At 46.4% G+C, this 22409-nt stretch overlaps 1 protein-coding gene across 1 annotated transcript in view; it reads left to right on the top strand.

Annotated features, from left to right (window-relative positions):
• man1a1 (mannosidase, alpha, class 1A, member 1) overlaps nucleotides 1-20066 on the top strand; it is a 91771-nt gene extending 71705 nt beyond the window's left edge. Inside the window, exons 6-12 of the mRNA XM_086167376.1 lie at nucleotides 6923-7046; nucleotides 7817-7910; nucleotides 11452-11567; nucleotides 13496-13715; nucleotides 16186-16358; nucleotides 17112-17227; nucleotides 18779-20066. Of these exons, the coding sequence (XP_086023502.1) occupies nucleotides 6923-7046; nucleotides 7817-7910; nucleotides 11452-11567; nucleotides 13496-13715; nucleotides 16186-16358; nucleotides 17112-17227; nucleotides 18779-18905 (970 nt within the window). The 3' untranslated portion in view covers nucleotides 18906-20066. The remainder of the gene's footprint in view (nucleotides 1-6922; nucleotides 7047-7816; nucleotides 7911-11451; nucleotides 11568-13495; nucleotides 13716-16185; nucleotides 16359-17111; nucleotides 17228-18778) is intronic.
• The last annotated feature ends 2343 nt before the right edge of the window (nucleotides 20067-22409 follow it).

Genomic DNA, 22409 nt, shown 5'->3' with positions numbered 1-22409 from the left:
CACCTTTCTCTTCCTCCCCCTCCTCACCTTCATCCTCCTCTTCTTCTTCCTCCTCCCCTCCCTCTTCCATCTCCCTCCTCTTCTCGTTACACCTCCTCCTCCTTTTCCTCACCTTCCTGCCCCTCTTCCTTCTCCTCCTTTTCTCTCTTCCTCCTCTTCCCCCTCCTCCTCCTTTTTTCTCCTGCTCCTCATCCCCCATTTTCCTCCTCCTCCTCTACCTCCCCATCTCCCCCTCTTCTTCTTCCTCTTCCTCCTCCTTTTTCCTCTTCCTCTTCCCCCTCTGACTTTTCCTCCACCCCTTTCTCCCCCTCCAGTTCCCTCTCCCTCCTCTGTTTTTCTCCTCCTCCACCACCTCCTCCTCTACCTCCTCCACCTCCTCTTCCTCTCCTTGTTCCACCTCTTCCTCCTCCCACCTTTCTCTTCCTCCCCGTCCTCCTCACCTTTGTCCTCCTCTTCTTCTTCCTCCTCCTCCTTTTTCCTCATCCCCTTCCTCCATCTCTTCCTCCTCCTCCTTCTCTCTCCTCCTCATCCCCCATCTTCCTCCTCCTCCTCGACCTCCTCCATCTCCTCCTCCTCCTCCTCCTTCTCTTCTTCTTCCTCCTTTTTCCTCATCGTCTTCCTCCTCTTACTTTTCCTTCACCCCTTCATCCCCCTCCATTTCCCTCGTCCTCCTCCCCTTTCTCCTCCTCATCCTCCTCTATCTCCATCTCTTCCTCCCCCTTCATTTCCCTCTACCTCCTCCTTGATTGTCACCAACTGACAGAACAATGTTGTTAAGTTCCAATCAATCGCAGCGCTCGATCCGCCACACCCTTGTCTGTCTGCAGCAGGATGGACAGCAGGGGGCTCACACACACACACACACACACACACACACACACACACACACACACACACACACACACACACATACACACACATACTCACAGGTCACCCTATGCTTCAATTAGTACTACAACAAACCGCAGTATTCCTTAGAGGGTCCCCATGAAGACTGAGCTGCACCGTAGGTCCGCTCCAAGTGATTAAATGAAGTATTCGGATACACTCCTTCTGCTCCTTCTGATGTTGGTGTTTGGACACAGAAAGGACAGGAGCTGATCAGAGGAGGTCCTCTCTGATCAGCCACTCAGATCTCACTGCCATGGAGGATCCACAGGCTTGGGTCAGAACTTCAGAACCAGGGGACCTTCAGCCAAGCAGCCAGAAAGTCCCTGGTTGGATTCCTGTGAGGGGTCTCCATGTTCTCCGCGTGTCTGCGTGGGGTTCTTCAGGGCTCTCCAGGTTCCTCCCAGTCTAACCATATGCAGAAGGTTCAATGGAGACCAGACATTGTCCACACCTGTGGGTGAATGTTATCTGTCATGATGACTTGAATGAGAGGGTGAATGGTTGTACTTCTCTAAATGACCCCTAAATGAAAGGGTGAATGGAGGTATGTCTCCATATAGTGTGAGAGAGTGAGCGAGTGGTTGTTTGTCTCTTGAAAGTGTGAATGAATGAGTGAATGCCTATATGTCTCTATGTGATGGGTGAATGAACAAGTGAACGCTTGTGTTTCCCTCCTTGGTGTGTTAACGAGAGGGTGAGTAGATGAATGTCTCTATAAATGAGTGAAATGAAGCCTCTATTTCTCTATGGGTGAATGATCATATGTTTCTATTTGATGTGTGAATGAATGAATGGTTGTATATCTTTATCAAGTGTGAATAAATACCTGTGTCTATGTGGCATGTGAATGAATGAGTGAATGGATGCATGTCTTTATAAATTAGATAATAAATGCCTCTATGAAATGTGAATGAATGGGTGAATGGTCATATGTCTCCCTATGATGTGTGAATGAATGAAAGGCTGCATGTCTTCATGAAATGTGAATGAATGCCTATGTGTCTCTATGTGGCACAAGAATGAATAAGTGAATAGCTGTATGTCGCTATATGGTGGACGAATGAATGACTAAATGGTCATATGTCTCATATGATGACAGAATGAATAAGTGAACGGTCATATGCCTATGATGTGTGAATGAATGCGTGAATGATCATACGTCTCTATATGATGTGTGAGTGGTTAAACGGTTGTGTTTCCCTCCATGATGTGTGAATGAGAGGATGAATGGATGCATGTCTTTATAAATGAGTGAAAGAATGAGTGAATGGTCATAAGTCTCTAAACGATGTATGAATGAATGAGTGAACATCATATGCCTCTATATGATGGGTGAATAAATGAGTGAATAGTTGCATGTCTCTATATGATATGTGAATCAATGCCTGTGTATCTCTATGCGGCATGTGAATGAATGGGTGAACAGTAATTTGTCTCGTACAATCACAGTGTGGATGGGCTCTTGCGCCCATGAAGCCTTGCAGATGATGAATGAGTGAAATTCTAGCGGCAGGCCCTGTGGCAGGAAAAGGTTTTCACCAAAATAATAGCCTTTTAATCCAAAGCTGTCTGAGGCAGGAAGTGACAGGGGGGATTGAAAGCGTCTCCACCCGAGGAGGGTTCGTCTCCACCCTATGCGAATCTCCCGGTCTTCATGGTCAGACTGATCTGCTCCTCCCACAGCAGTCTGGCGCCCTCCCTGATCCAAGTGATGGGAAAATGAACTTGTTAATCCACCTTCAACAGAAAGCCACCTTCAACAGAGCAGATATTGGGACTTTGTCTGGAAGGAGGTCAGCCCTAAACTTGACGGAGTCGTAGGCGTACAGGGCGTACAGTTGGACATTACACTCACACCGGCGGTTCGGTCACGGTTTGAACTCCCGCTTTCCTAATTTGGGAAGCATTTTTGTTTCAGGGAAAAGATCATCCACTGACTCACTTCCTGCCCTGTGCCAAGCCCCGCCCCCTGCCCAATCCCAGGATGTAACACCCTCCATCGGAAGCTCTTTGAACTCAGCGCCGCCTCAGGATGGTTTGGAGGCCATAATGCTGCTGGTAAAAGCGTTGATGGGACTGTGTGAAACACACACACACACACGGCAAACACACACTCATGGCTCATGTCACACGACTTCAATCTCCAGCCCTCCAGGCCTATTCTTTTTTGTAGAAATAAAGAAATGTCTGTTATAAAGGGCACCCGAGATTTAACTTCCTTTCTTTTTAAAGAACACACACACATGCACACACACACACTCCCCAGCAGTAACCCGGGGCTGTGGAAGGCAGCCATGATTTAAAGCCTCTAATTAAGTTGCTAACTGTGAATCTATCGCAACTCACATTTTCTCTCAGCCCCGGAGGAGGATGAGGATGATGATGATGAGAAGGAGGAGGGGGAGGAGAAGGAGGAGGAGAAGGTCCAATAGATTTTAAGACAGACGTGGAAGAGATCCAGAGGGAGGGAAAGCAGGGTCACAGCGAGGAGATGGAGGAGGAGGAGCCACAGAATATATAGGATTAAGGCTCGGCCAATCAGAAAGCTAGACTGTGGGACCATGTCCTGTCACGTGATGGTTCTCGCAGATGCAACTGGACACTTCCCCGAGTTCCATGCGGCATGGCAGATTTATAACCAGTGTTCACCAGAACATGAGGACACAGGACACCCAGAAGAACCTGGTCCATGTTTTCCGCGGTTGGTCAGCAGGGGCAGGGTTATCTGTGTGTGTGTGTGTGTGTGTGTGTGTGTGTGTGTGTTTTGAAAGCTCATCGGTGACCGGTCCAATCCCGACCAGCAGGTCCTGGTTCTCTTGGTTCCTCATGAGTTCCAAATCCAGACCTGTAGATCTTGGATCCTGTTCTCCTTTTCTGGTCCATATAAGACCCTGAACCCTCTGCAGCTCCTACAACTTTCTTAGGAACCAGGCCATTTGTCTGTATATTTAGACAGCAGAGAACCAGGGGACCCTGGACCTCAGCTCCTAGAACCATCTGAGCTCCTGCTCTGAGGCAGGGTCTTGGCGGACCTCATCAGCCACACCATCACCAGAAATTTCTTCTGGTCAAATGTTCTCCTGTGACAAAATAGGCAGAAGCAGCAGAAATGGAATGACAAAGAGGTCCAAGCTCTTCTGTCCTGCTGCACCTCAGAGGGCTTTCCAGGGCTCACAGAGAAACATCTACATTTTGGACCAAAAGAAGTACAGACATAGCTAACGGCTAATGGGTTTATGGCTAATGATCTTTTTCGATGGATTGTCTTTGAGTGTGGAGCTGAAGGTGCATGTCCCCACTGTGGTCCCTGTGGGAATGCAGATCCAGAAGGTTCCCCTGGAGTATGCGAGGTCATGGGACTACATTGGCGCTGGACACTTCTTAGAAGTTCTCTGAAACTCATTTAGACCCTCTGACCTGTGCAGATTTCTAGTCTAGATGACTAGTCGAGAAGACATTTGGACCTTCTTGTTTGAAAAATGGTTGAAGGAAACATGCAAAGACCCAGATCTTCCCCTTCTGCTTGACGCTCCTCTGTTCCTAATGTCGGCTCCTGCTGGTTTTCTCTGGAAGCTAAAATCCAAAAGGGGACTTATTGCGGCTCTGAGGGTTTTTTTTAAATGTATTTCTTATTTTTACGGGGTGAAAATTAAACGTGGCATAAAGATTTACAGCGGTGGGAAACGGGAGGTGTTATGGGACAGAGCAGTAACACAGGACACTAACCCCACGCTCGAGGCACCAGGAGGACGGGATTACCTCCTCGTAATTCACACTGACTCCATCTGTAATGACCTCCTCCACCACTTCCATCGAGGTTAAGATACATGTTTGATTCATGGTGTCCTCCACCCCGCAGTAGTCCTTTTGGGGGTTTTTTTCACTGCTGTTTTTCTTCTTTGTATGTTTTTCCCAGTTGAGCAGCTGCAGAGTGATATTTGAAGAACATGCATCCTTGCAACTGACTACAATTGAAGGTCCTTTTTGAGAAGGCGAACCCTGCTCGGATTCCAACCCCGTGTTCTCCCCGTGTGTGCTAGGGTTCCTCCAGGTCCTACGGGTTCATCCCACAGTGCAGGAGGTTCTCTGGAAACCCTAAGCTGTCCAGATGTGTGAATGAGAGGGTCAGTGGTTGTATGTCTTTATGGTGTGTGAATGGTTGTACATCTCCACATGTGGCCCTGTTATTGGACCAGGGTGAGCCCCGCCTCTCAGCCAATCACAGTAGGGATAGGCTACAGCCCCATGAATAAGTGAGTTATTTTTGAACATCAGCACTGTCTTCCAGAGGACGTGTGGTTTACAGTATTTCTGATTAAATGTAGCCTAGTTAGCAGTCAAGCATCTTCACTCTGCGGGTGAACAGGTGAACACATGAGGCCATTTTTGGAAAATCATTGTTTTTTTGTAACAAGAGAAACATACGTGATTGTTTTAAGGAGTCGCAGTTCCAGGGTTCAGCCAATAGCGGGCCTCCAAGCAGGGGACTCTACGTTAGCGCATACATGTCCTGTGCTGCTCTGGGACCAGAACGATCTCCAACAGATCCACTGTTACAAGCACTCACCTTCGCTTCCTGTATGCCTTTGCATCATTGCTTTATCAAAGCATTAGTTCCACTCATCCTTCTCCTCTTCCTCCTTCTCCTTCTCCTCTTCCTCCTCCTCTTCACCCAGCTGGGACCAAGTCTGTTTACTCATCTCCATTTTATCCCTTTAAAATCCCCATGATGAATAATAAATCTGCCCCAAACGGTGAGGCAAGATCACACCTGTCCAACTTGCCCGGAGGACACACACACACACACACACACACACACACACACACAAACACAAAGTCACAAAATAAATCCTCGTTAAAAGAGACCAATAGTCATCAGAGAGAAGCTCCGGTGTGAAAAAGGACCAGAGCTGCGATATGAAGTTGGAGAGAGGAGGCAGATATTATCAGTCTGGTCAGAACTTCGGAGAAGGTAAAGACAAAAGAAAAAGAAAAGAACAGCACAGGATTTGTTCAGCTGGAAAGTAATTAAAAAGTGAAGACGCTTCTGAAAAGCTTTGAAGGCGGCCATTGAAGTGGTCGTGCGGCAGCAGAACTTTTCAGGGAGAGAAGGCAGGAGCACTGAAGCTCCTTCAGAGAAGAACCAGGGTAGTACTGTACCACCTGGAAATCCGGGGGTGGGGGGGTGGGGGTCCTTCTTCTGAGTAATTACACGAACAAGGTACGTGGCAGGAGGAGGCATCTGTCTTGGCTGGTGGTTCGGTTAAATAATCAATGTATTAATGTTTGATCAGTCAACCATCCATCCATCCATTCTACCAACCATCTAGTCTTCTAGCCGTCCATCCATTTTCCCATCCATCCATTCTTCCAGCTACCCATTCTTCTCGCCATCCCTCTGTTTTTTCGTCCACCAATTCATTCTCCCATCCATTCTTCCGTCCGCCATCCAATCTTGTTGCCAGCTATGCATTCTCCCATCCGTCCATCCATTCTTCGAGCTATCCATCCATCAATTCTCCCTTCAAGCCATCCATTCTTCCATCCGTCCAACTGTTCTTTTATCCATCCATCCATCTATCTTCTGAGCAGAGGCCCAGGTCTCTCCAGGAGGTACAGGTCTTCAGGGGTAGATGTTCCCCAGGTGCCACCTCCTAGTGGAACCTGAGGAACCTGTAATCCTCTGTATGGATTCACATGTTCACACAAGTTCCTCAATGAACTTCTGAATAATCATTTTAATCTATGACTGGAACCGTCTATGAAAGCCAAGGTATTTCCAGACCAGTCTGGTGTTTTGGCCTGTCCCCAAACTTCCCGGTCTGCTTGTTAAGCATTACCATGGCGAGCAATTGTTCTGGCGCCAGAACCCCAACCCAGATTTTTGGCTTGATTTATCTGAAAATCCACAGGTCATCAGGAGTCCTGGAGGTAGTTCACGTGGACTTCGTAACTTGCAAAATATTTTTCGCTCAGTGTGTTTTTGACATTGTTGTATTTGACCCAAGCCTTGGTTGTTGTGTCTCTGCAGTGGGATCGGCAGGAATTGGCCGTGGGCGTCCGGTGGCAGCAGCATCCTGGCGGAGTACGGCACCCTGCACCTGGAGTTCATGCACCTCAGCAAACTCTCCGGAAACCCAGAGTTCTCCCAGAAGGTACCTCCTGACCACAGTTTTTTCTTCAAATTTCTGGGATGTGCGGGTGAACAATTGAAGGCTCCACATATGCCGTTCCCCGTGATCTCAGGGGACCTGGTTCCGGGTACGCTTGCTTCGACTGCCAAACAGATCTGCTTCTTTTCTACGGACGCTGGGCGGAGGTTTCTCGAAGAACCTGCAGGTTCTCCATTGATAGCAGTTTCTTTGGGGAAGCCGCCCGTACACTGGTTTAGGTATTTGGCTGTCTGGGAGGTCCACCTTGAGTCTAACGCATAAGCACCAACCAGAGTTTGGGCTACGCTTCTGTTTTCAACATGTCGTATCTAGCTTTTGACTCAGGGATGATAGCTAGCTCTGCATCCCGCATCCCTTCTGATCAGGCATCGGGATCAGAGCTACTTTCGAATTCCCTACATTTTCTTCCCTTGTCGAAATCTTCATGTTGTGGCAAATTCAATTTCTTCACTTGAAGACCTTTCAACACTCACCCACGAGGCAGTTCCCATGACAAGAATATTTTGGCAAGAATTCACCATGACCTGGGTGACTGAGAACCTCCACAGACATGTTTTCTTCCCCTAAGTTCTATTTCCATACTTTCATACTTCCATACGCCTCCATACATCCTTCATCCTCCTTCCTGTAGAGGCCCTACCCACCATCATCACAGGAGCTTCACGGTGCAGGAGAACAATTTTCCTCACCGAGCGTATCTTTGTAAACACCTTGAGTCCTCGGGATGTTAACTGCATTGTTCCTTTCACCAGGTGATGAACATCCGCAAAGTTCTGAATCGCCTGGACAAGCCACAGGGCCTCTACCCCAACTACCTTAACCCAAACAGCGGCCAGTGGGGACAACGTAAGTCCACCTTCTGCCACGACACTCGCTCTGACGGGAGTTGAACTCACTGCTGGTTCTGAATAAGGAGCTAACAGGCCATTCATTCGTCGTCAAATTGTATGTCTAAATGATGTTTGTCTCAATATGACCTGGGATTGAGGGAGTGAAGCGTTGAATGTTTGTAAAGAACATGAGTGCTCAGTTGGACACCAGCCCCCCAACCCTGAGTGCAGGATAAGAGCCATAAATAACAATGAATGAATGAATATGTACGCAGATCTGACCAATGTCTGCTTCCGTTGATGCGGTACTTTAAGCAGGAAGTGCATGGCCAAAAGGAAAACTCCGGCAGAGTGTGAGAACTACTTCCTGTTGCTCCATCGTCCCGTCTCGGGGTTGTTTGGGCTTCCCATCCAGATGCCGATGTGTCGTTCACCAGATAAAGGTGTAGCCAGGGATTGGAATTGTGGAACTGGGAGGCATTGCGCGTGAGTTAAAGAGGCTTAATCAAAATCAATCATACAGATTAAATAATCTGGATTAACAGTTTCACTTTTTCCAACCCAAATATACGTATATCTTCATCCGGTTCACGTCAAGCACATCCTGTCTGATAGCCAGGCTTTGTTTTCGGTGCTTTTAGCCGTTATGACGGCTAAGTATGGCGCTGCGCCTCCGCTCGACTGACTTTATTAATCCTCGCCGTCAGAATATGAAACAAAACCACGTAAGGGGAATCCTGAGCTGCCACCCTCAACCCTGGCCAGACGTCTCATCTCAGATTATATGGAAATTATGACATATTCAATTACCGGATATAAACGATGAGAACGGTGCAAGAGACTAAAAGGGATTCTGACCATCTCTGTCCAAAAACATTCCTTTTTGCCGGGTTATGTAACAGTAGGGGGTGAGCTGCTGAATAAAAGATGGCTGGGGGCGTTTGACGTCGGCTGATATCCGTGAGCAGCATCTGCGACATGCGTTTCAAATGAACAGCTGCTGATTAAAAAGAGTTGCGTCACAGTTCACGCACTTGTCCGCTACGAGGAGTTGCGGCGTCTGCAGGAGATATATCCTGAACGCTGCCACCGCCAGATGGTCAGGATGTTTCCTGGAATGTTTGAAATATTTTTTTCATCATTTTGAAGTGGGTCATAACCGCCATGTCGGCAGTCATTTAATTATTAGCTATTTTATTAAATTATTTTAAATTAAAACCCTGACATATTAGTGTGCAAACTAACATTTTTGCATCATCTCGGTTATTCCGATGATCGTGCTCTCACTGATCTTTGGTATAACGCGGTCTCCTGTCCCTTTATTCTTCACTTAAGGTGATTCCAAGACGGGTTCTTGTGAATTTGTTACTGTTTTAAAGGGCCATATAGCCTCGTTTATGGTAACCTTCTGGCACGTGTCGCAGGGAACCACACTTCCGAACAGGGATGGGTTGAAAGCGCTTTATTGCGTTGAAACGGCAGGACGGGTTGCAGACAGGATCTCACCAGCGGCATCTGCTGCAGCTGGCGCCGATTACAATTGGGATCAGGTGTGAAACCCGTACGTAAACAGTTATGTGCGTTTCGTTATACTTTGAGTTGCCACGGTTGTTAAGCAATACCATCCACAAGAGGGCAATGCCAAGTTTCGAGTTCATGTTCAAGTTTTCTGACATATGGCGTTGGTCAAGGAGCCAGTTGAAAGAGGTGGCGCAGAAGACAGTGGCGCTGGTCTGGACAGAGAACTCTTCTCCCTGGTCCCCTTGTCTTCTTCTCTCTTCCTTTCGCTGGTGGCATTTGGGCAGACCCCCCAATTGGTTGAACATTGTTATGTTCCCAAAGTGAGTGTGCGTAAGTGTACATAAACTGCCAGGATGTAACTTATCCCCAAAAATAACAGGGACGAAGCCATGATATTGTGTAGTACAAATTGGAAGTACTTTATTGACGCACAGAAGAGGAAGATGGATGATACGGCCTCAACCAAAGCACAAATAAACATCACCCTCTGGCGGGGAAATGACCAGAGCAGACAAACAGAGCCCACTTCATTACATCTCCTCCCCACTTACTTAGAATACGGTCCCCCAACTCTGTTGTATCTTAATTGGGTGTTCAAATAGAATAATACCAAATATCTTACACAGATAACCCCAAAATCCCCCCCCCACACCACTGAGCTGAGGCTGGGGGAAGACTGCTGCACACCTCGAGTTTGTCAGGGGATTGTGACGCCCATACCCCAAGCCTCTTAAAAGGTTAGACAGTCAGGGGGTTTGCTAGCCCGTGAAGGGTACTCTGTCATTGTCTCTGGAGGAGGAACGGCCTCGATTGACATGGTTCTGAAGAGGCTGCCTCCTTTTGGGTGAGCGGATGATCTCTCTGGGGGAGCCGTTGGTGGCCCTATCACGGGGACTGTAACTGGTTGTGGCTCTCAGGGTTCAAGCACTCTCAGCTCACTTGCTCACATCTGATCAGTGTGGCATTTCCAGAGTATACCTGAGCCCACATCCATAGTATAAAACACTAGTCCCGACTGCAACCAGAACAGGATCCCCCACTGCAAAGTTTTTGTCCTTGGCAAATACGTTATCATACATTGACTACATTACATTACATTACATTGCATTTGGCAGACGCTTTTATCCAAAGCGACTTACAATAGAGGACATAGGGACTGCAAATACACTTGCAAATACACGATGCACAGGAAATATACAGAACAGTAAGCTTGGGTAGGACCCAAAAGCTCCAATTGCTGCATCTTCATCTCCTAACACTCTGCAGAACCCTGGCCCATCGTGATGTGGGTCCTCTGATTGCTCCAAAAGGGGACGGCATGTCCAGCCCCCTGGCTGCCCCCCCCCCCCCCCCCAAACCTCCCCACTTCAACATGATCATGGCTGACATTTAATCTGAGCGTGGGCAAACAGGCCACCGCGCCTTAATGACACATGAATATGGAAGGCAGCCGGCAGGGTTAATACGTCCGCGCCTGGAGCAAACAATCAGGCCGGGGCGCTTCGATCCGCAACCAAGACGGGAGTGATGGCCAGTAACCTCCGTCGTTCGTTCATTAGCTACGCCACTTATCCTGCACTCAGGCGTGTGGGGGGAGCAGGATCCTATCCCGGCTGCAATTGAGCGAGAGAGCGGGGCTCACCCTGGACTCGCCCATCAATCAGGTCACGCAAAGACATGAAGACGGATGGACAATTTTCCCCTTCGCGTCTCGTTGTTTTTAGCTAATACTAATTTTATTTTTATCGATGTTCACTGATGATTCAGTGGCTCTGTGGGATCTTGTGTGTGTGTGTGTGTGTGTGTGTGTGTGTGTGTGTGTGTGTGTGTGTGTGTGTGTGTGTGTGTGTGTTTGTCAGTGTTTGCCATGCGCCAATGGGTTCTAATGACTAACGACATAAGCCGCATTTTATTGGTCACTGCATGTTGACACACACACAGTAGTGTGTTAACTTGTGTGTGTGTGTGTGTGTGTGTGCGTGTGCGTGTGTGTGCGTGCGTGTGTGTGTGTGTGTGCGTGCGTGCGCTCATTCCAGACCATGTTTCTGTTGGCGGCCTCGGCGACAGCTTCTACGAATATCTGTTGAAAGCCTGGCTCATGTCTGACAAGACTGATGAGGAGGGGAAGAAGATGTACTACGAGGCCCTGCAGGTACCGTGCACACACACACATACACACACAGATAATCTGCAAAATAAACCACATAATTGTCATCTAACTGTTGCCATTTATCTCACTCCCCAGTCATTTCTCACCAACAGCTTATTCCATTTTAAATGTGTTTTTCATCCTTATTCCGGTCACTTCTTTGGAGGTCTGTATCCGTTTCCTCCTCGCTCTAAAATCAAACTGGAGGAGCAAAAGAGGCGGTTCGGAGAATTCATCTGAGAAAATTCATTTCAGAAAATTATCCCACCAAAAACAGATGGTTTTTGATTTTCCTAAAAGTTGGGATTGAGTTTTGGCCTGTGTTTGAAGCAGATGGAGATGTAGCTTTCTCACCAATACTTTGGTCCTGCCTCACTAAAGAGAAGAAGAAGAAGATGAAGCCCTTTACTTCATCCCATTCATTTTTACATACATGGTTGAGCAGGAGTTTGGTGTCTTGCTCAAGGGCATTTCAGCAGGCTAGGAATTTAACACTTTTATAGGAGATCACATTCACCAATTCACTCACTCTGACATTGAGGGAATTAAACCGCCAACTGGAATGAGACACAGAAGCCAGATCAGATATTTTGGGGTCGAATAAAGATCTCCTGGGTTTTGACCCACCCTGGAAATAAATTAGTGAAGGTATGGATGGAGGAAAATTCTTCTCAGCTCCTCCTTGCTCTTCGTCTTCCTCGCAAATAAATCAGGAGCAGCTTTAATCCCTGAGCTCAGGGGGGATTAACATTCAACTCTGGTTAATTCTCCACCTTTTTACACCCCAATCACATAGTTACTGGCCAATCAAATCCTTCCCTGACTGACAGCCAGTACCGGTCATGCCTGTGTGTGTGTTAGAGATGTTTCCTGTTAAATGGGGAGAACACCAGCAGGTCCCAGGACAAATAATGGCTACAACATCCTCATACATGTGATAATTTTTAGTCTGAATTACTGGTTATCTACTTCGGTAATTCCAAACTAATTTCCCTCTAAATTCCAGTTTACTGGTCGGGATTAAGTCTCCTCTTGTGAGATTTCCCACAAATTTCTGTTCTTGGTGATTTAGTTGTTTTATTTCACTCTCATGAAAGCAATTCTGGACTAAAGAAGCACATGAAGCCCCTGATTTCGTCACATTCAGTCAAAAATACATCACAACATCGTCAGCAAAATATGAACTCTGCCTTTCACCATCGTGGATTAGCAGCACCCACGGATTCACGAGGAGTCCCATGTCTTGCTCAACGGAATGGGGGGAGCTTCAGAATCCAACCAAGAACGTTCAGTGCTGTAACATCTCGGCTTCAGAGTCAGGTCCGAAAAGTTGAACTCTAAAGATGTCCGCCGTTGTCAGGCACACATTTTACAGCAGCAGGTCGGTGGAATCAGGTTCCTCCAGTCAGAAGGTGGAAGTGTCCTCAGGCGAGACAGCGAGCATCCCCAGCTGCTCCCAGCGGTATGCTTAGCTCCATCGGTGCGTGAACATGTCATCACCACCAGTGGAGAGCGTTTACCTTTGTGTGATTGGCAGGTTTTGGTGAGGAATGATTTGAAAATAGCAATCAGAGAGCTGGATGAAGTCCAGCCCGAAGGACATGTCCTTCTCTGAGAAGCTGGAGAAGAAGAAATAGAAGAAATACCTTTATTGTCACATAGAACACATCAGCAGCAAAATTTGACCACTGCATTGAACCCATCATGGATGCACCTCAGTGAGCAGAAGGGAACTAAGGGACAGCTGTTAGGGGTTCAGTGTCTTGCTCAACAGCACTTTGACAGGTTAGGAGGAACCTGGAATCGAACCAGGAATTTTCGGTTCCAAAGACGTTCGCTGTACCTCCTGCGCGTTTAAAACGTGTCTGGAGGAATATCAGGGAGCATTTTTCTCCTCTGTAAAGTTCCTCACCGGCATCCATCTCCTCCAGGCCATCGAGACCAACCTAATGAGGAAGTCAAGCGGCGGCCTCACCTACATCGCCGAGTGGAAGGGTGGCCTTCTGGAGCACAAGATGGGTCACCTGACCTGCTTCGCCGGCGGCATGATAGCGCTCGGTGCCGATGGGGCACCAGGAGACAGGACCGGACGCCAGATGGAGCAGGCGGCAGAGATCGCCAGGACCTGCCACGAGAGCTACGCCCGCACTGGTAACACACACAACCACACACACCGGTACTACAGACATACATGCAGGAACACATGAATTCATACTCACATAAAAACAAACACAAATAATACACACACACCTAAAAAAAAGTAACTACAAACACACACACACACACATCTACAAAAACTAATAACATACATACACACACTCTTCAGTAATGCAGACATACAGTACATGCAGGAACTCACAACGCACTAATTTGTATTCACATAAGCACAAAAAATTGATAATATACACACACAAACCCCTACAAAAAATAATTACACACACACATACACACACACCCCAGTAATAGACATACATGCAGGAACGCTTAAACACACTAATTAACACACAAACACACTTCTTCTTCTTCCTCTTTTTTCTTTTGGCTTTTCCCTTCAGGGATCGCCACAGCAAATCAACTTGCTCCATCTAACCCTATTCTCCGTATCCTCCTCTCTCACACCAACTACCTTCATATCCTCTCACTACGTCCATAAACCCTCTCTTTGGTCTTCCCCGAGACCTCTTGCCTGGCAGCTCCAATTCCAGCATCCCTCTACCAATATATTCTCTATCCCTCCTCTGTACATGACCGAACCATCTCAGTCCGGCTTCTCTGACCTTCTCTCCAAAACATCTAACATGTGCTGTTCCTCTGATAGACTCATTCCCGATCCTATCCATCCTGGTCACTCCAAAAGAGAACCTCAACATCTTCATCTCTGCAACCTCTCATTCTGCCTGCTGTCTTTCGGTCATTGTAAGAGTTTCTAGTCCATACAGCATAGCTGGTCACACCACTGTCTTGTACACCTTTCCTTTTATTCTGGCTGAAAGTCTTCTATCACATAGTACCCCTGACACTTTTCTCTTGCCATTCCAACCTGCTTGGACCCGTCTCTTCACCTCTTTTCCACACTCTCCGTTGCTCTGGACTGTTGACCCCAAGTACCTGAAATCCTCCAGCATCTTGATCTCCACTCTCTGGAGCCTCACCGTTCCACCTGAGTTCCTCACATTCACAAACATATTTTCTGTCTTGCTGCGACTAACTTTCATTCTTCTCCTTTCCAGAGCATACCTCCACCTCTCTAGATTTTCCTTTACCTGTTGTCTGCTCTCACTACAGATCACAATGTTATCCGCAAACATCGTGGTCCAAGGGGATTCCTGTCTAACCTTATCTGTCAGCCTGTCCATCACCACTGCGAACAAGAAGGGGCTCAGAGCTGATCCCTGATGGAGTCCCACCTCCACCTTGAACTTCTCTGTTACCCCTACAGCACACCATACCAGTGTCTCACAGCGAGCATACATGTCCTGCACCAGTCTAACATACTTCTCTGCCACTCCAGACTTCCTCATACAATACCAGAGCTCCTCTCTTGGCACCCTGTCATATGCTTTTTCTAAGTCTACAAAAACACAATGCAGCTCTCTCTGGCCTTCTCTTTACTTTTCTATTAGCATTCTCAATGCAAATACTGCATCTGTAGTACTCTTCCTCGGCATGTAGCCATACTGCTGTTCACAAATGCTGACTTCTGCTCTCAGTCTAGTTTCCACTACTCTTTCCCATAACTTCATTGTATGGCTCATCAACTTTATCCCTCTATAGTTGCCACAATTCTGCACATCCCCTTTATTCTTAAACACACTACTACCTGCAAAAAGCAATTTTACACACACATCTACAAACACTAATAACATACACACATACCTTCAAACACACTAATTATACACACACACGACTACAAACACATAACACACACAATTGAAAACACTGATTTCACACTAATCATGTGAACACACACTTATAACACACACACCTACAAACAAAATAACAGGAGCAGCTACAAACAGCTACAAACAAACTAATTACACATACACACACACACCTACAAACAAATTAAAATACACACACTCAACTAAAAACCCTAATTACATACACACAGCTGCAAATACACCAATTACATACATACACACACTTATGAACGCTAGTAACACACACACACAACTAAAAAGACTAATAACAAACACACAGCTGCAACACACTATTAAAACGCACTCAGCTACAAACACCAATTAACGGGCAATCCAATGACACACACACACACACCAGTAATATAGACCAACAAAATCACACACATACGCACCAAATAATTCCCACCAAGCTTCAGACACGCTCCTATACTACACACAGTAATATAGACACACACACACACTAATATAGACACACACGTACGCACACACACACGTACACACACACACACGTGAGAAACAATGTTTGGTAAATCTCTGCCCTCCCTCCCCCGGTCTGAGCCTCTTCAGGGACTCTCCCTCAGATTGGAAAAATTAATACCTTTCTAACTTTCCCTGTCAGCAACACTGCCCGCACATACCCCATTGCCTTTCACGCCATTTTGACTCTCCGATATCAAGTCTAACCCCCCTCCCCCTCGCAGCCTTGAAGCTGGGCCCCGAGGCGTTCCGGTTCGACGGAGGCGTCGAAGCCATCGCCACCCGCCAGAACGAGAAGTACTTCATCCTGCGGCCCGAGGTCATTGAGACCTACATGTACATGTGGAGGTTCACCCATGACCCCAAGTACCGGGAGTGGGGCTGGGAGGCCGTCCAGGTAGGACTTTACAGAGGTCCCACAGCACGCAGCTACGAAGCAACGGCGAGGTTCTCAGCCGTGACTCCCAGTGGCGTATATCTGGAGGGAATTTATTGCATTTATAACTGCGGAAGCCAACTTATTATGATGATTATTTGAAATTAATCAATGTTGGTGTTGATTAATTCGAATCAATCAGGATTAATTGCATTGGTATTCATAATTACTTATTTCATGGCAACTTTGTGGATATACACATCTATGTTTATATGAGTGAATGGTTTTATGTCTACATGTGGATGAGAGATTAAATAGCTGGATGTCTCCATATGATGAATGAATGAGTGAGTGAATGATAATGTTTATATGATATGAAGAGGGTGAATGGTTGTAGGTCTCAATATGCTACCCTGTGATTGGTCCAGGGTTAAACTCAGCTCTCAGCCAATGACAGCCGGGAAAACCTCCAAACCCCTGGAACTCAAGATAAATGATAGTGATGATAAATGAATGAATGCATGGAAAAGAGAAATTTTATAGTTTCATTTTTGCTAAATCTCTGTCATGATTCTTCTTGACCCCTCATATTGAATCACAATTAACAACGAACAATCCTGATGAATCTCAATTGATCCCAGTGATTAATACGATAAAATCTGTTAATTGTTTGAAAGCTCTAATTGAAACCTCAGAGAAGTATGAATAATTCTTTTCTACAGTTGTAGTAGGACACATTATCACATTAGCTCCTGGGTAACGTCCCCCCCCCAGGCGCTGGAGCAGCACTGCAAGGTGGAGGGTGGCTACAGCGGTGTCAGGGACGTCTACGCCTCCACGGCCAATCACGACGACGTGCAACAGAGCTTCTACCTGGCAGAGACGCTCAAGTAAGACACAGACACACACACAACACACACACACGGCTGGGGTCATTTGCAGGTGCTAGCCCTTCGTGCTGGGTAGCTAACCTGAGTGTGTTTCTAGACGCCGGTCGGCTCTCTTTTCAAACTTTCCTTTATCACCCCGCCATTTCCTTCACTTTCATCTCCAGCTTTCAATGTCCACCCGTCCTCAGCCTCCTCTGCCCACTCTTGGTTTATTGTTTTTCTTCCGCTGCTTCGGCAGACAGCTGCCAACAGGAAGTCAAGGCACTGCCTGATGGGGTCGCAACAGCATCAAGTCCTGCTCTTTTTTATAAGCTGTAAATTTTTAACAGACGCCCCGTCTACTCCTTATTCCACACACGCACACACACACACACACACACACAAACACTCATTCAATCACACTCACACTCACACACAATGGGAGTGAGATGTCTGATGGATTGGATTGGAAGAGACTTAACTCTCTGAAGTTCTCCACACGGCGATCATCTCCCCCTCAGCCAATCATCTGCCTCCATCTCACCCTCTCTTCTCATACCAACTACCTTCCTCTTCTCCTCCATCCATCAACCTCCTGTCTGGTCTTCCTCTAGACCTCCTCCGACTTCAGCATCCTTCTACCCAGATCTTCTCCATCCCTCCTCTGTCCACGTCCAAACATCTCAGTGTGACTTTATGTCTAGAACATCTACCATGTCCTTCATGATCCTCTTCATCCTTGCCACTCCAAAAGAGGACCCTCCACATCTTTACCTCTGCTGCCTCCATGTCCTCCTCACACATGAAACTCACATGTCAGGTCGTGTTTGAAGACACAAGGAGCTCCTTGTGTTTCCTCCTGGTCCTCCTCATTGGTGATGAAATCTATTCCAAACTTTCCAGAAACGCAATTTGTTTATGTTGTTACGTTCCTTTGATGGGTAATGTTGTTTTGGAAGAGGAGGAGGACGAAGGTCTGAGAGGAAGTGATGACACCAGACTCGCAGAGTTTCATCAGATGTTTCATCACCTTCTCTGGACGGCTGATAAATATTGCAAAGATGCACACGAGTCGGGACGTGAGAAACAACATTAGCAGTCAGATAGCTACGGAGTACACAATGACAACAACGACAACCTCGACAATGACATTAACAGTAACAGCATCAACAGTAACAACAGAACGACAATAACAACATTGGCAACAGCCGTGACAACGATGTCAGCAACAACGACATCAACAACAACAACCATGACATCAACGACCACACTTACCACATCGATGACAATGTCAGTGACAATTACAACGTTGACCATGACGACGTTGACAACAATGGCGACGAGACATTAACGACAATAAGCATGACAACAAGATATTTACAACAATAACCATGACAAAAAGACATTAATGACAACAACAACACTGCCAACAACATCGACAACAAAAGCAACGGCCGCAAGGTTACAAGCGACAACAACAGGGACTGTGGTCACATCGTCGACGGCGACCATATTTACTTCTTCACTTCCTGTCCGTGAGCCTAAAGCAGCGGTGTCACTTCTTGTCGGCAGATACCTCTACCTGCTCTTCTCCGACGACAGCCACCTGCCGTTCGAGCACTGGGTGTTCAACACGGAGGCCCATCCGCTGCCGGTGATTCGGAAGGACCAGACAGACCGGCCCAATGAGGTGGAGTGACGGACACCGCCGTCTCCAATCCGGCGAAAGCCTGTGAGCCTGTGAGCCTGTGAGCCTGAGCCACCGCCTGACCGGAAATCAAACCCCCCCCTTTTTTTTCTACCCCTGAATGTTTATTTTTCCGATCAGACGCTGTAATAATGTTATAATAAATGTCCCGTCTGCGCTGACGTGACAAACCGTTGCCAAGGCAACTCCACGCCACTGTTTTTCTCTTCCTCGTTTTTTTTTTTTTTCCCTGTGGAGATGACCTGACCTGTGGGGGTTCTCTCTTCAGCTTCATACTTTTGGACCTGGTTGCCCAGGCGACTGACAACCCCCCCCCCCCCCCACACACACACACACACACACACACACACACACACGGCTTGGACAGGGGTCACATAACCCCGTCTTCTTCCTGTTTCTTTTTTTTTGGCAAGCCGACCTCACCTGCTCGGTGGCTATACGTGGCAACTGGAGGCGGAGCTAAAGATGCTTAATCTGAGCGACGAGGAGGCGGAGTCTCGGAGGGGGGGCTGAAGATGAGGAGCTTGTCAGCCAGTGACTCCTCCCCTTGGTCACCTTAACGCCGACCTGTTGCTGTGGTAACCGAACCCCCCCCTCGTTTCCTCCCGCAGTAAGACAATCTGAACAGCGGTGGCGGTGGTAGCAGTGGACTTTGCGACATGGGGCTTCTTTGACCCCGAGTCTCCTCCAGGTCCGGAGGTGGAGGAGATGGAAGAGATGGTTCAGGTCCTCCAGGGGTTTCCGTGTGAAGACAGCTCAGGCGCCACCTGAGAATCACACCAATCATCTCCTGGTATCTTCTTCTACTGAAAGGCAATGATGCTGGACACCCATGATTCACTGGAGTCCAGGAGCTCCAGTCCAGAAACTCTTCTCCTTCACCACACTGACATTTAGTGGTCAGAGTGTGCAGTTACACCCCGGCGGTCCTAAGGTGGTGAGCCAGAAGAAGCGAAGGAGGAGAAACCCCGCTTTATTTTAGGTTCAGTTTAATTCTTCTGGAGCCTTCTCCTCCTCCAGGGTTCCTCTGTGTGTCCTCCAGACGTGGGAGACGTTTTGTACTTTTATGAACTTCTAGGAAAAGTTTGAATCCTCATTTCAGGTTTGCAGACATGGTGATTTTAAATAATGATAATAAAAAATCTACTTCCACTGGTCCTTTTAAAGTGATTTATTTTAGATGTATAATTATTAGATTTTATATGGTGGTTAAATGTTCGGCCCATTTACTGTTTTGTTTTTTTTTGGGGGGGGTTCAAATAAATAAATGTTTTTCTTCCACTTTGTAGAGTAAATTAGAGAAGCTTATTTTTTTGGCAGAAAATAGATATAAGAAAGCGAATAAAACATCACATCAACATTACAAAACCACCTCAGATCCTTAGCTCACATTCATCAGAACGTCTGACTCGTGGAAAAGACACGGGACCATGTGTTATTACACCTGTGTTGCAGGTGACCATGTTTTATTACGCATTAGTTTCACCTGAGGACCATGTGATCATGTGTAGTTGCACATTAATTGCATGTGTTGTTACGCATGAACAATGTGACCATGTGTTATTACACAGTAGTTACATTTGGGCATGTGTTATTACACATTATTAACCGAGGACCGTCTGTTATTACCCATGTGTAACATGTGACCTGGCATTGTTACATGTTAGTCACATGGGACCTCATGTGATCACACATTAGTGACATCTGACCATGTGTTATTACACGTTAATTACATTAATTGATGTGTTAGTAAACGTTAGTTCGAGGCATTAATGTGTTGTTACATGTTAGTTACATGTGACCTGGTGTTGTTACGTGTTAGTCAAACGGGACCACTTGTTATTGCACATTAGTCATGTCTGACCATGTGTTATTATACATTAGTTCCATGCATAAAGATGTTATTACATGTGGTGTGGGCTCTGTGGCTACACAGTTAGTGACTGTGACCTTCAGGAGGTTTCGCTCCTCCTCTCCTGTGACAATCTGAAGCTTCAGGCCTTTATTCTTTATTTCTAATGTGAATGCAAGGAGGTTCCTGAATGTACCACCGTAGAATGTAGAGTGAATCTACCTGCTACCTTCAACATCTGTGTGTGTGTGTGTGTGTTTGTCTGTGTGTGTGTGTGTGTGTGTGTGTGTGTCTGTGTGTGATTGTTTTCCTTTCCTTCCCTTCCTTCCTCCACCATGGACGTGGCGCAGAGACTGCGCCTACGTTGTCCTGACCTCTGATTGGACTATCATACGGGTGCTTTTTTTTCCCTCTTTTTAAAAAAATAAATAAAATAAAAAAATCCCCATTTCTGCAGTTTTAAGTCAAATGTCAGGTTTATTTCCAGAAAATAAACCGGTCTTGAGTATCTCTTTTCCTGTCCTAATATTTCACCCAGATCCCGGTGGGACATGGAAAAAAACCAGTTATTTATAAAGCTTTAATTGATTTAGATGGGAAAAATATAAACATACAAGTATTATTTCTGTAGTTAAAGTATATTTTACTGACTCAAATGAAATTTGACAAGGCCATTGAAAGAGTGAAGAAAGTGGAAATAAGAACTTAATATATGTATAAATATATATTTTATTAAATGAAAGTCATAGATGGAGTTGAGGAATGTTTAAGGATGACGAGGAAACAGTTTTAGGATTTTAAATCTAAATAATTTAGATGAAAATGCCACAATTGGTTGTTTTTGCCTGCTGCTGCAGTGATGGGATATATATATATACATGTATGTTATCTGTCTCTCATGTACCCTGACACACCCAACCTGCCACCGGAATCATCACCATGGTAACCATGTCGTTATTGCTGGTCTGTTGCCATGGTTATGATTCTTGTTACCATTTGTTCACCAAGGTAACACCGTTTTTATCCCTGGTTGTCACCATGGTTACAGCTGTTTTGTTACAAGTTTGTCGGTAGGGTTGTGACTGTATTACGACTGTCTGTTACTGTGGTTATGACGGACTCGCTGTGACGGGGATGTCTCTGACAGACAATCATGTTTGTTTGTTTGTTTTGCTTTTTTTTTTCCTCTGAAGTCCACAATTGTTGTCAATATCAAGAACTTGTTGGATTTTGTATCTTTGCTTTTCGGGGTTTGAAACTAAACATCCCAGATTTTGGTCCTCAAATTGACTCTCCATTGGTTGATTGATTGATTGATTGATTGATTGATTGATTGATTGATTGACTGTGGGAAGGAGGGATTTTAATCAGCGCTCTACTTCCTGTCCCGCCCCCTTGGTGACCGACTTCCTGTTTAAAGAAATATATATATTGTCTCCATGATAACATCTGAACGACGTCACCGAACGGAAGCGCAACCGAACCTGGCGGGGTGGTCTGTCTCGTTGCCATGACGACAAGACAGACGTTGCACTCTTGGTTCCTTCGACAAGGCGGAAGGCATCAGGCATCCCGAAACGGACATCCGGCCCAGCGGATCCATGATGGGTGAAAAATTGATCAGAGAATGTATTGATCAGCAA

This window comes from Fistularia commersonii, chromosome 20, assembly GCF_037954325.1.
Source record: "Fistularia commersonii isolate RoL2024-O1a breed Wild chromosome 20, RoL_Fcom_v1.0, whole genome shotgun sequence".
In the NCBI taxonomy this organism is placed as follows: Eukaryota; Metazoa; Chordata; class Actinopteri; order Syngnathiformes; family Fistulariidae; genus Fistularia; species Fistularia commersonii.
The sequence above is the reverse complement of the archived record's forward strand: the minus strand, read 5'-3'. Positions and strand labels throughout refer to the sequence as shown.